The 12230-nt window shown below is 33.8% G+C and overlaps 1 protein-coding gene across 2 annotated transcripts in view; it reads left to right on the plus strand.

Annotated features, from left to right (window-relative positions):
* The window catches only part of EDIL3 (EGF like repeats and discoidin domains 3), a 388593-nt gene that overhangs the window by 353283 nt on the left and 23080 nt on the right, over positions 1-12230 (plus strand). For both annotated transcript variants that reach the window (XM_036998533.2, XM_036998532.2), the window contains one exon: positions 12052-12207. In XM_036998533.2, coding sequence (XP_036854428.2) covers positions 12052-12207 — 156 coding nt within the window. The remainder of the gene's footprint in view (positions 1-12051; positions 12208-12230) is intronic.

Consider the following 12230-nt stretch of genomic DNA (forward strand, 5'->3'; position numbering starts at 1 on the left):
CAATTTAGGATAATTCAATACCTATTCATGATTTTAAGATTCTAAATGAAAAGAAATAAATAATAGAAGGTTGTTCTTAAAATAATAAAATATATGTCAAGAAAAGTGATTTCAAAGGGCATTCTCAGAGCAGAAATATTAGATACATAATTTTAATGTGGGATCTTATTGCTGGACTATTTTTAATTATTGTTTCCATCTTGAGAGTCCAACCACATTTGTCGTGACCTGAAAACTTTCAAAAGAATATGTCATTTCAGAAATATTTTTCACAATTGTCCTTGCCACCTCCCAACAGCGACATTTCTTGCTTCTAATGCATAATCTCTACATGGTCTTTTTTGTGGGTTGCTGTTACTTTTTAAGGAAAGCCTTAGTGTTACACTACAAAAGACCTGGAGACAATGCATTGTAAGGCCATGTTTTTACAGAATACAAAGTATTAAAAGGGTAATAAATTCTGTGTGACCTCTCTCCCAAGTCTCCCCTTAAGGGAGAATTTGAAAAAGTCATTTGTGTTGGGCCAATAGTGATTTTATTGATATATAGATGTGACAAGGCTTATATTCTGATTCCTAAACGAACAGAAATTTCAGCATTTCTTGAAATGTACCAGACTTCTCCATGATGGGAAAGACATGTCAAAATAACCTTAGGTACAGCAAGACATAAAATAAAGAGACAAATATGAGTTCTTTACTAGGTTGAACATTTTTGTTTGTTTTTGGTTTTTTACTTACCTGCTGATTGACTCCATTGCAAATAATTTTCAGAAAATTATACTTTCAGTGTCATTCTACCTAATCATTTCTACATGGTTTCTTTTTAAGTCAGTGTTTGAATTCATTAAAATATCTTTGGATTTTAGGATTCATAAGCAGTTATATCAAATAAAAGGAAATTATACCTCTATTTTGTTTATTTCACTTCTGATTTTTTTGTTTTGGCAAATTATGTTTAAAATGTCAGCACTTTGTACCTGAAGTCAAAGATGGGATCTCAACGACATTTATTGCAAAGATGTTCAACCACCAGGGGATAGAGGGAGGGGTGAATTTTCTCATGAAATTTTTCATTTGAATCTGTAAATGATCCTTCCATGAAGTAAGCTCTAACTTGGAGAGTTCTTAAAATCCTGAATACATATGCAAGAAAAAAAATTAAGTAAGCTTAATGTAATGATTTTGTTCCAAGTGATTAATTAACTATGTACCTAATTTCAGACTGTGGCTTATGAACTATTTTACAGTAATAGAAAATATAGTGTGTGAATAGTTTTAGAGTTTAAGAATGTGATTTCAAAATATGAGATTGTTTGGAGAAGACGGCACAAAGAAATGACCCCTTGTTCTGAGACAGGCATGCATACCGAGTACTTAAATCTAGTGCCATTTCTCACAAGAAGGAAAGTATGAGCATCGTATTGCTCACATGCAATCAAGAACATATTTCATGAAAAGCTATATGCCCTATAATCAGGGCATTAACATTATAACTGTTAGGCATATACCTATTTGGGGCTTTGTTATAAATATATCCAGGCCATATTGTACCATAATACTTAATTAAAATATGTTCATCAGATGGCATTCAGATTTTATCAACAACATCCAGCACCCAGTTTTAGATTCTGCCACTTAATAAACTCAAAGACCTTGAATACTATATCAAAGGAGAATAAGTGGAAAATCAATATCAGGACCGATCAGAGAAACTTGATGAGATCGGAGTCTCGGGCACACAACAGCTGCTGTTCATTTCCACTCAGGAAAAAGACAAATGGAAATCAGCCATCAGCATTACAGCAGGAGAACTAGATATTTTTACCATAAGTAAATTAATATAAATAAATAAAACATGCTGATTTTATGGATATTCAATGAGGAAATCTATGACCATGGCTCTTAATGAGGTGCTGCAAGATGGCAATTATAATTTATGTTGACTGGAGAACTGATGAACTACAAGCCCTGTCAGATCCACGTAAACTTGTCCTTCTGCAAATACAATGCAGACAGTGTTATTGACCATGCATTTGAATGGAAATAATTTGTATCCTTTTTATTCACACTATATTTATACCATATATACTCTGTCCTTTGGACAAAAACGTTTTTTTTTTTTAAAGCCACCCTTCAGGGCAGTCCACTTCCTGTGTTAGTGTGACTTTTAACCCTGTAATCCCCAGGCAGTTCTATTCCGGTTGGGCCATCTCCCTCCCTTACCCCTCCAAACACTTTCAGAGTAACACGCGCTGACCCAGGCTGTTCATTAACCATTGACACTGAATGGTACATTTTCCCAAAGCAGTCTGAAGCATCTGCCTCTTGCCTGATTCCTGAGAGGCCCTGAGAGGCCATGTCCCTTTCCATTTCCTTTTGTAGGGACAAGGTGGGGATGTTTTTCTAGCTTTGTTTGCATTGCTATTGTTTCAGCCTAAAAAATCAGTCACCATATAACGTGCACATATCCAATTAAGACTGAAAAACCTAGCATTAAGGGTCGTCTGGTCTGATGTAACAAAATGGTATTACAGAACTCCAAGGATGACTTACAGACTGTGGGAATGGCAAAGTGTTATATCAACCTAACATGCATAGCATGTCCAGCAAGCAGAGTGCATAAAAATATCTTGTGTGTTCTGTCAACCTTCCTGCCTTGGAAGGGCCTCCCTCTTAGTATTTAAGATATGCGGTGTGATTTGCCTCTGCAGTATATTTTACGCTGTGTGTTATTGTCAGAGTTCTCACATGATTTTTTTAATGTGTCCCAAAACAAGAAGATTTTTGTAAATATACCTATTGACACATATATCTGTATATAGATGTTTTGTGTTTGCAAATATTAGTCTCTAAAATACATAATGGTTATACAAAATACAAATGCCTTTGATAAAATTATATTCAGTAAAGCAGTTGTCAAAGATATGTATTCAAACGACTTTTTCAAGTGAACAATCAAGCAAATTCTGGCCCCTGAAGTGCACACAAGCTTTATCAGCAGATCAGTGAATCTTTAGCTTTGTACAAGATGTTGACACAATTTTTACCTAGGTTCTTTTCTCACTGTGCTGTCAAAAAGCACTAAACTAAGTAACAAACTATCTCAGTTACTACTTCAAAGTTGTGTTACTGTTTTCTAAATTACATGAAAATCATTTACCAGTAATTTTCTTTCTTTCCTACTTCATTTGGGCTTTGACACTGCTATACTTAAAGTGTCTGAATAATTTTTATTGGATATCATCATACTGTTTGATCAGACTTGTATTACATTTTCATTAACCAATTACTAACGACCCTATCAATTACAGACTAATTCAATTTAGCCACCACCCTGAGTTTTTATTCATGGAATAAGTCAACGTTCCCAGCTTAATCAAAATCAGACTTGAAAGGTAAACAGAGAAGATATGTTAATTCAACTGTTCCAGGGAGATCTTATTTTCTATGAATTCAGCAGAAAGTCCCCTTTCAATAATCCAAGAAGAAAAGTATGATTCTATTCCCTAAGTATTTTCTAAGTTTATATTTTTCCTTAGACATGTTTTATTCTTTCTGAATAGGATTTGGAGAAATTGGATGAGAACTTCCCTGTTAACTTGATGTCAGTTTAGTTCATTGTAATTAATTGTTGGAGAATCATTTTTTAAACAATTAAAAATAATTTATGTAGAATATCACAAAGATCTTCCCTTTAAAAAAAATCAAGTTATTTTCCCTTTATATATGATTTAAGTAAACCAATACAAGAGCATTAAATTTAATCTTTATAATATTATTTCATGAATACAAATGTGTTACAATTTTGGTTGTTTTTGTTTTTTAAACTTCTTTGAGATTTAATGAGAAAATCTTGATAGATAGACTTTCATTTAGAATTATTTTTTTACACAGAGAGTTTGAATTTTCTCAAATGTTTTCCTGAGAATTCATATGAAGTTTCCTCTGAAACTGAGAGAGCAAACCAGATTTTTAGTGTTCCTGTGCTGAGCTTTGGACATTACATCATTTTAACTCATTCGACTTCTGAATGGAGACTGCTGAAGCTTTTGATTGCCTTCCCATCATCTGTGAAGTATGCGTACAAATACATGCTAGTCAGTGACATTCAGGCTCTGCTCAGAGCCCCCTGTAACTGTGACAATTCCAAGGTCTGAATCAAATCAGATCAGTGGTGACCATGGCCCAGAGCCTGCTCTGTGGACTAGTGGGCCCAGATCTCACTTTACTACAACCAGAAGCTGCATCCTATGGCCCTGCCCCCCAGTGGCCCATCGTACCCATTTGCCCCATAATACAATCCTGGCCAAGTGGAACAGAATACATGTTGGCTACATGTTAGCTTGTTGAATCCTAAAATATAAAATCATTCATTTACTAGGTATTTATTGAAACACTGTGCGTGCCAGGTGCGTGGTGAACAACAGAGGCCATGCCACGCCCACACCCCCTGTGATTTTACATTTGACAGGAGAATGCTTTGGATTTTGTATTATATAGAAAAGAAGTTATTCTTCCTATATTCAGAGGAGACACAGCAAGAGTAGGAGAGGCTCAGCCTGCAGAGCAGCTGCACTGTGCTGCCTTAATGTCTACTCAGTAACAAGCCAGAGGCAGTGTTGATATTTGAAGGTCAGAAAGAGAATTCTCACAATTGCCTAAAAGATGGTGAGAGGCAGAAGGGAACCCTTTTGACCAGTGTGTTGGCAAACACCAGGACTGTTCTCTCTCTAGTCAAGTAAAGGAAAACAAAACAAGATAATAAGGAGCTTATTTATAAATATGAAGAACAATGAGGAAAGAAATTTTTCTGAAGATCTGAAGAAAAACTATAGAAGAAGAAAATTTTCTATAAAAAAAACAGATTACTTGGATGTATATGAAGGTATTTTCTCCATGAGTAATAGAGAGGATGAGATGATGAGGGAGGTATATTAATAATGTATTTCAAGGAAATCAAAAAAATTAGCAGTAGAAATCGCATCATCACAAATAAAATCTATACTATTGAGAATAAAAGGAAGAGAAATTCTGACAATACAAAGGAGAATAATAAAAGAATGAAAATGGTGAGAAAATATTATAAATTGGAAAAATCAGAAGTAAAGAGCCAGTCTTTGGATAATTGACCTTTTTGCAGGAAACAACAAAAGAAAAAACATAAGCAATATTTTAAACAAGAAAACAAGAAAACCTTTTGGGCCTCCCTCCCTCCCCCAGAGGGTACACAAGTCCACAACTTTCATGGGCCCACTTGATTCTATTCAAAACAATACAAGACTCTTGCCAGGATAGATTCTGGAATATGATGACGATAATGATTAGTCATATTAATTTCAAGAATAAAAAACAAGCCTTGTAACCATCAGCCAGGGAGGGGGGAAAAACAAAAAAGAAATGGATTATTTAATAAAAGGTGTTGAGAAAATCTCATTCTTGTAAAAAAATGAAGTGTAAACCTTATGTCACATCATATATACACATATAACCAGAATGGCTTACATGTGAAGGAAGGAAACTTAGAAGGAAAACCCAGAGGGGATTATTGGAGAACATGCAAATCATTTTAAACTGGTTTAATTCAGTAGAAGGTCTTTTTAGGCATACAAAAATATGCAATCACAAATGGCATGGATAGATTTGTGAATGGGAAAATTAAAAGTTTGTGTGTCAAATATAAAATTAAATGACAGCAAATTGGGGGGGGAAATGTAACAAATAGAACAAGCCAATATTGATGCTGTATAAATAATTCTTAAAAACCAATAAGAAAATTTCTAATCTGATAGGTAATAAAGGACTGACACTGAACAATTAGAATGTAAATTACATGCCATTTATCACCATTTATGTGCATTAAATGTGAAAAACTGTCATTTTTCAAAATGTCAAAAATGTAGAATTTTATAAAGCATAGGGTTAGTGAGTATGTAAAAGAAAAAACTTACACTGCACATGGAAGTATATAATCTTTCTACATGTAAGTGAAACAGTGTATATCATACTTTGAAAGATAGGTCCTTTATTCCTATAAAGAAACAACTGCATCAATGGGGAAAAAAAGATATACAGGGAGTTCATTGCAGGTTTTTTACTAATGAAACAGAATTGGAGACAAAATAAGGGACTGGTTAAGTAATTATCATATTTATACATGTATCCATAATAAAGAATATTGCACAACCATTACAAATTACTATTATTTATATGTAAAAATATCTACAGTAAGTGAAAAAAATGCAAATTATAAAATTGTTTGTATACTTTGAGCTTAATTTAAGGAAGACATATGTGAACAGGATATGTCTGCATATAAGAATAGCAAGAAGTCATCAAAGAATGAACCCTGAATTACAGGTTATTTTATCTGGATTCTTATATTTCTTCACCATCTGAAATTTTGACAATGAGTGTTTATTACTTTTATGTTTAGAAAATAAATCTATTTTTCATACCCTTTGACCAAATAACCTTAATTCTATAAATTTTTCCTATGTAAATGAGATATGTGACAAAATGAAAGAGCTAGGGCTTTAGGACAGTATTAATTTTAATAGAAAAAATTGTGTATACAAGTAGGAGTAAATGTTTCACAGTAAATAAATGATTGTACTAAATTCTTAAAATCATGGTTAGGACAAACAAATGCCTTCAAAATAATTAATTGAAATCGAGAATTACTAATGAAATATTAAGAATAAAGAAAAAAAATAACTGACCTGCAAATATGGACTAAAAGTACAACCATCACCTGGTAACCAATAATATTGTTCAAATGCCAAGTGCAACAAATTTGTCAAAAAAAAACCCCACATTTTGAGAGATAAAAAGCATTGACTGTATCTGATGGTGAGACGGAGTTGCTTTTTAATCCTCTCTGTATTTTCTATTTTTCTTCATAGGTTGAATTACTTTTATAATGAGAAAGTTTATTAAAATAAAAATCTTAAATATAAATTGTGCATCATTACCCTGCTATCTCCCATCCTCAGTTAAAATATGTAGTTGAACTGTTTATACCATTGTAAATAAAATCTTTTAGAAAGGTAATAGGTGATCTGACAGCAATCATGGGGTGCAGCTCCAGCTAACATATGGCATTGTTCATGTTTACATTGCAGATAATTGTTAGAAGTACAGAATTTTCTCGCCTTTGAGTCCAGGGCAGACAAGGTCTAGATACTTGGAATGTCTACAGTATGTCAGGTGTAAAACACACTGCTAAGTGATCACCTGAGCTTAAAAAGCTTGTCTATGGTACCATACGTGTGTTAGAAGTGGTCTTACATATTAGAGGTTCGCTATAAAACACCAGTAAAACAGAAAATTCCTTCTAGCCTTTGAGAGGTTATTTTATGGTATAATTTTTTTGTATTAGTGTTCATAATTTTAAAAATCAATATGGAAAAAAAATTGCAATATTAAATGTTTTTAAATACCATTGGAAATAAAACTGTTTCAGTAAATGGAGGAATGCAAGAACGAGTCCTGGGATGAGTGTATTATCAGGCCTCTAGTATTTTAAGGATTCTGAACTGGTAACTTTAGAGCTACTAGATCGTATCAGATACAGGGGCTGGATACTATTTCAGAATACATTGATCTCATTACTTTGTGATCAACACAATAATACTGACATGCAAATATGAACTAAAGTACAACCAACATCTGATAACCCACAATATTGTTCAAATACCAAGTACAATTAATATGGGCCTTAAATGTAGCTAGGATTTTATATATACAATTATTTCATGTAATATTAAGGTAAAAATTCTTTATTGAAATGAAAATGTTGTCTAGATATTTTGCCTATAATTTGATTTTTAAAAATTAAAAAGTATGTTAGCCTCAAAGTTATTTCTGTTTAATGAATTAATTTTACAAGGCTCCATGAAGTTATAAAATATGAAACCCCAAATAACTGATGGAGCATGAAGGCCAGAGCTGCTGGAGCATTGTAGACGCATCTGAGTGGCATATTTCTGTGATAAATCTCTTTGCTCTTTTTGTTCACTTATCTTGAACACCTTAAAGCACATCTCCATGGAAATCTGCTAACTTTCCTAGTCTGCCCTGACTCCTTCTAAGGAACCATCTGTCAGGATATCACAGACACCTGAAATGTCATTTATCTTGACCTTTCTCAAACAAATGCTCTGAGTTTATCTATTTTCTAAGTTAGACATGCTAAAAAGGTTTGTGTATCACTACAATATTTTAGGATGTTCTATAACAAAAAAAGTAATACTCCTATATAACCTTCATACAATATTTTTTCTTTATGTATTATTTTAAGCCTCTCTCAATATGTAACCCTCATTTTTCTCTCTTATAATTATAGGGAAATCAGCCACTCACCAAAGTTTGGAATCTGATTTTCCCTTGAAATAGTATTTTAGAACAATTTCTTTACTGTAATATAATCATAATTTCAAATGAGAATGCATAATATTCCATAAAATTAATTTTATTATTTTTAGTTAACCATTTCATGCCTACATGGGAATTTCAATTGCCTCAGACTGACTCTATTTTAAGTAAAAATGAAATGACTATCTTTGTATACATTCTGAGTAAGTGAGCAAAATATGCTATGATCCAGAACTTCTTTCTTGGACAATGTGGCCACCCATTTCCTTGTTTCTATATATTTATTTATAATCAGATGCTCTGAGACTTCTCTCTCCAGATTTTATTATTTTATTGTTATCAAAGTCTAATATGACCCTTAATATATTGTATATATTGTTTTATGCACTCGATAAATATTAACTCATCTAATTCTCAAAAAATCGTTTGAGGACTATTAGTCTCCTTTTTCAGGTGAAGAAATTGAGATGTAGAGAAATAAACTCTCTTGCACAAGGGCTCATAGCTAGTAAGTGCAGTATCATTTTGGGAACCCAGACCACCCAGCCCCATTAGAATAGACTGTTCTCATTATCACGTTCCTGACGATCAGAGAGGATTTTTGACTAGTTGCCTTCCCTAGCAAGAAAGTAAGGTACCCTTTGGTACCACAGTGACACCATTATGTTATCCGTCATAGAGAACCAAGAGGATGGCAGCTAGCATTTTCTGCTGTGGTACATTTCAGCATCCTTAGCCATGGTTGGTTCTTATCTATAGAGCACACTCAAGAAGTAGTTCCAGCTCAATCCAGTAAAACCTTTATTGGGGAACTGTTACACGAAGGCACATTTAGTACAGATCCAGACACGAAGTGCAGTACACTACGCCAAATGTCTTATCATGCACCAACTCAGGGCATTAAATAACTTACTATGTTTGTGCAAACTTTGGGAGGCAAGAGTCTAAAAGCAGAGGAATTTTGTCCAGCATGTTTACAGTAGAGCGTTAACTCCTATCTACAAAAGGGCAGAGTGGTCCTGGGCCAGGGGTGAGCATAGATACAGAGAAATGGGCTCTTCTGGGATCATCCTGCATGCTAGATATGATGGTGACATATCTGTGAATGTGTCTCAGAGTGAGATCTGTGCATGCCCTGTTGCAGCAACTTTATGTGAAGTGTAAGATACTGATTACTTTTATACTGAAAGAAGGTTTGCTTAGGCCTGGTATTCTAAGTTTAATGTAGCAAATTTTAGGACAAAATCCAGCTTGAAACAGATTGCTGACTATTTAAGTCGAGAAGTTGACTTAACTGGAACAAAAAAGAAAAACATTTCTAGATCAAAAAAAAACTAGAGAAGGGGAGCAGTTAGAGTAGGAGAAAAACATATCTGTTAGAAAGAGCCAAGATACACAACTCAAGGAGAAAACATCTCCACCCAGCAGGAAACCCAGATAATTTCAAGAAATGCCACAGAAAGAGAGATTCTATAAGATTCCTCATTGCGTCATCTTACCTAAGGACTTACAGAAGTTTAGGGACTGAAGAATCCATACCTGAAAGTATTCATTCTTGGTGGCAGTTTGCATTTCCCGTGTGTTTATAGCTTTGATGGCACCACAGTGACTCAGAATACTCTGAGATGTTTTTTCCATTTACTGAGTGTCAGCAAAATTAAGAGCACTTTGAAGACCAACAGCTATGCCTAGATGTCTCTGCACAATTAGATTTGGATTAGAATAATAAAAGCAATCCATATTTTTAAACCCAGAGAGCTGAAGAATAGAAAGGAAATTCATGTTAAAAGACAGTGCCCTCCTCATAATGTAAAGCCAGGATTGTTTTGGTTTGGGGCTTAGTGTTGCTGTTAAGTTTGATAAATGTGATGAGAAAGCTTTGAGAGTCTTCCAGAATTTCTGAAATAGTCACAGATAATGGGAAGAAATCATTTCTAAGTGAGGATCCATATGTATGGTGAAACCTTGAGTCAGGGAGACATGGATTGGAATCTGGGATCCTCCCTTTGCTAATGTTTATATTTGATCATACATGTTATATTAGGTATGTGTCCCTTAATCTCTATAAAGTGATAATACCCAACCATACAGAGCTGTTGAGAGGACTCAATGAGGGTGTAGCCCTTAGCATAGCATGAGGCAACAAAGTTTCTTTCCCAGGTATCAAGTTTCTATCCTGCGTTGCTACTAGACATACGATGTTTTAGATAATATAATACATGTTTGGGAAATAGTAAAAACAAAGTTTTTTAAAAATAATTTTTGATAAACTCTTTGAAATGTTATACTGAAGCATTAAAGGTAGTTTTCTGTCTCAATCCATTGTCTAATTTGAGCCTAATGTCTTTAATTAGAGAATGTTCCAAAACATGGGCAAAAGCCCATATGAAATGTTTAAGAGATATTCTTACACTGTGAAACATTGGGAACTTTTTTCATACCTTTATTGATGAACATATATGTCACAAAATAGGTTTTTTTCAATGCATTCTCCCTAGCTTGCTCTCCTCATTCATGGCCTGTATCTGACCCATGACTATCTATTTGTGGCTATGTACATCTCACAGGATGGAGAACCTGAAATAGAAACAAAAGGGCATAGTGGTTGAAAGCCACGTGGGATCATGACAGTTAAAGATGATAAGATCAAGGATGTAACAGAGCACTTAGTCATAAGAAGTAGAAGGAAGTAGGTGGCTATTGAGCAGAGGAAGCTGTAGATCAAGGAACATTAATAATGCAAGGTAAAGTTGTTATAAGGATTGTCCACATGGAAAACAAAGTTTCCTAATTTTTTTTTCATTGACATCATAATATAAGAGAAGATGCATGAATTGGAGAACAAAGAAGTAGAATACTAAACTATTCAATGTTGCATACTCTCTTTTGATGAAAATCATCCCTATCTTTTGCATTTCAATTACATTCTGATGCATTTAATGCTTACTAAATCATTATGGTCTCATGGCCTTTAAGTATATATTTTGCGGGAATGAAAACACATGAGGAGAGATTACACAAATCATGGATGCATATTTTAATCCTCAGTTTTTGAAGAATATTTGACTTCCTCCTCAATATTTTTAGGATTGTAATTTTCTGAAGGAGGATTTTTATTGGAAAATGATTACTATTACTCAATTATATATTACTGAACTGATTAAAATTCATAGAAACAGAATTGACTTTTTATTTAATGTTTCATTGTGAAACATCCAATATCATTTTTGTTCCTGATATGTGCCCAGCTACAATTTTATTTTTATTATTATTGAATTGGCCAGTAAAGTCAGCAAATTGAATTATAAGCACAAGCTCTGGGAAATAATGATCAGTCTCAAGGTCAGCCTTGCCAGTTCTGTATTATCTGTTATACAAGACTATACAGCTAGATGAATCAGTTTAATATAAAATTGATTGGTAATCTGAAATGACTATCATTTTATTTTTAAATGGTCAAAATAAAATGGTGGTTCCGGTTTTAAACTAAGTTTACCCAGTGGGAAAATCAGAAGTACAAACCAATAACAGACTCAGTCATCAGTTTCAAAGTACAGATAAGAAGTGGATTTGGGGCTTTAGCATGTATGTTTCTTAATCATCAAAGCTCAAGAGACTTGCAAATTTATAATGGACTCTACTATGGCATTTAAATTATGTCTCTTCTTTTTTTTAGGTAGATCTTCTGGTCCCTACTAAAGTGACTGGCATCATTACACAAGGAGCTAAAGATTTTGGCCATGTACAGTTTGTAGGCTCCTACAAACTAGCTTACAGCAATGATGGAGAACATTGGACTGTATACCAGGATGAAAAGCAAAGAAAAGATAAGGTAAGTCATCCAGGTGGTTTTAT

This window comes from Manis javanica, chromosome 1 (assembly GCF_040802235.1).
Source record: "Manis javanica isolate MJ-LG chromosome 1, MJ_LKY, whole genome shotgun sequence".
Taxonomy (NCBI): domain Eukaryota; kingdom Metazoa; phylum Chordata; class Mammalia; order Pholidota; family Manidae; genus Manis; species Manis javanica.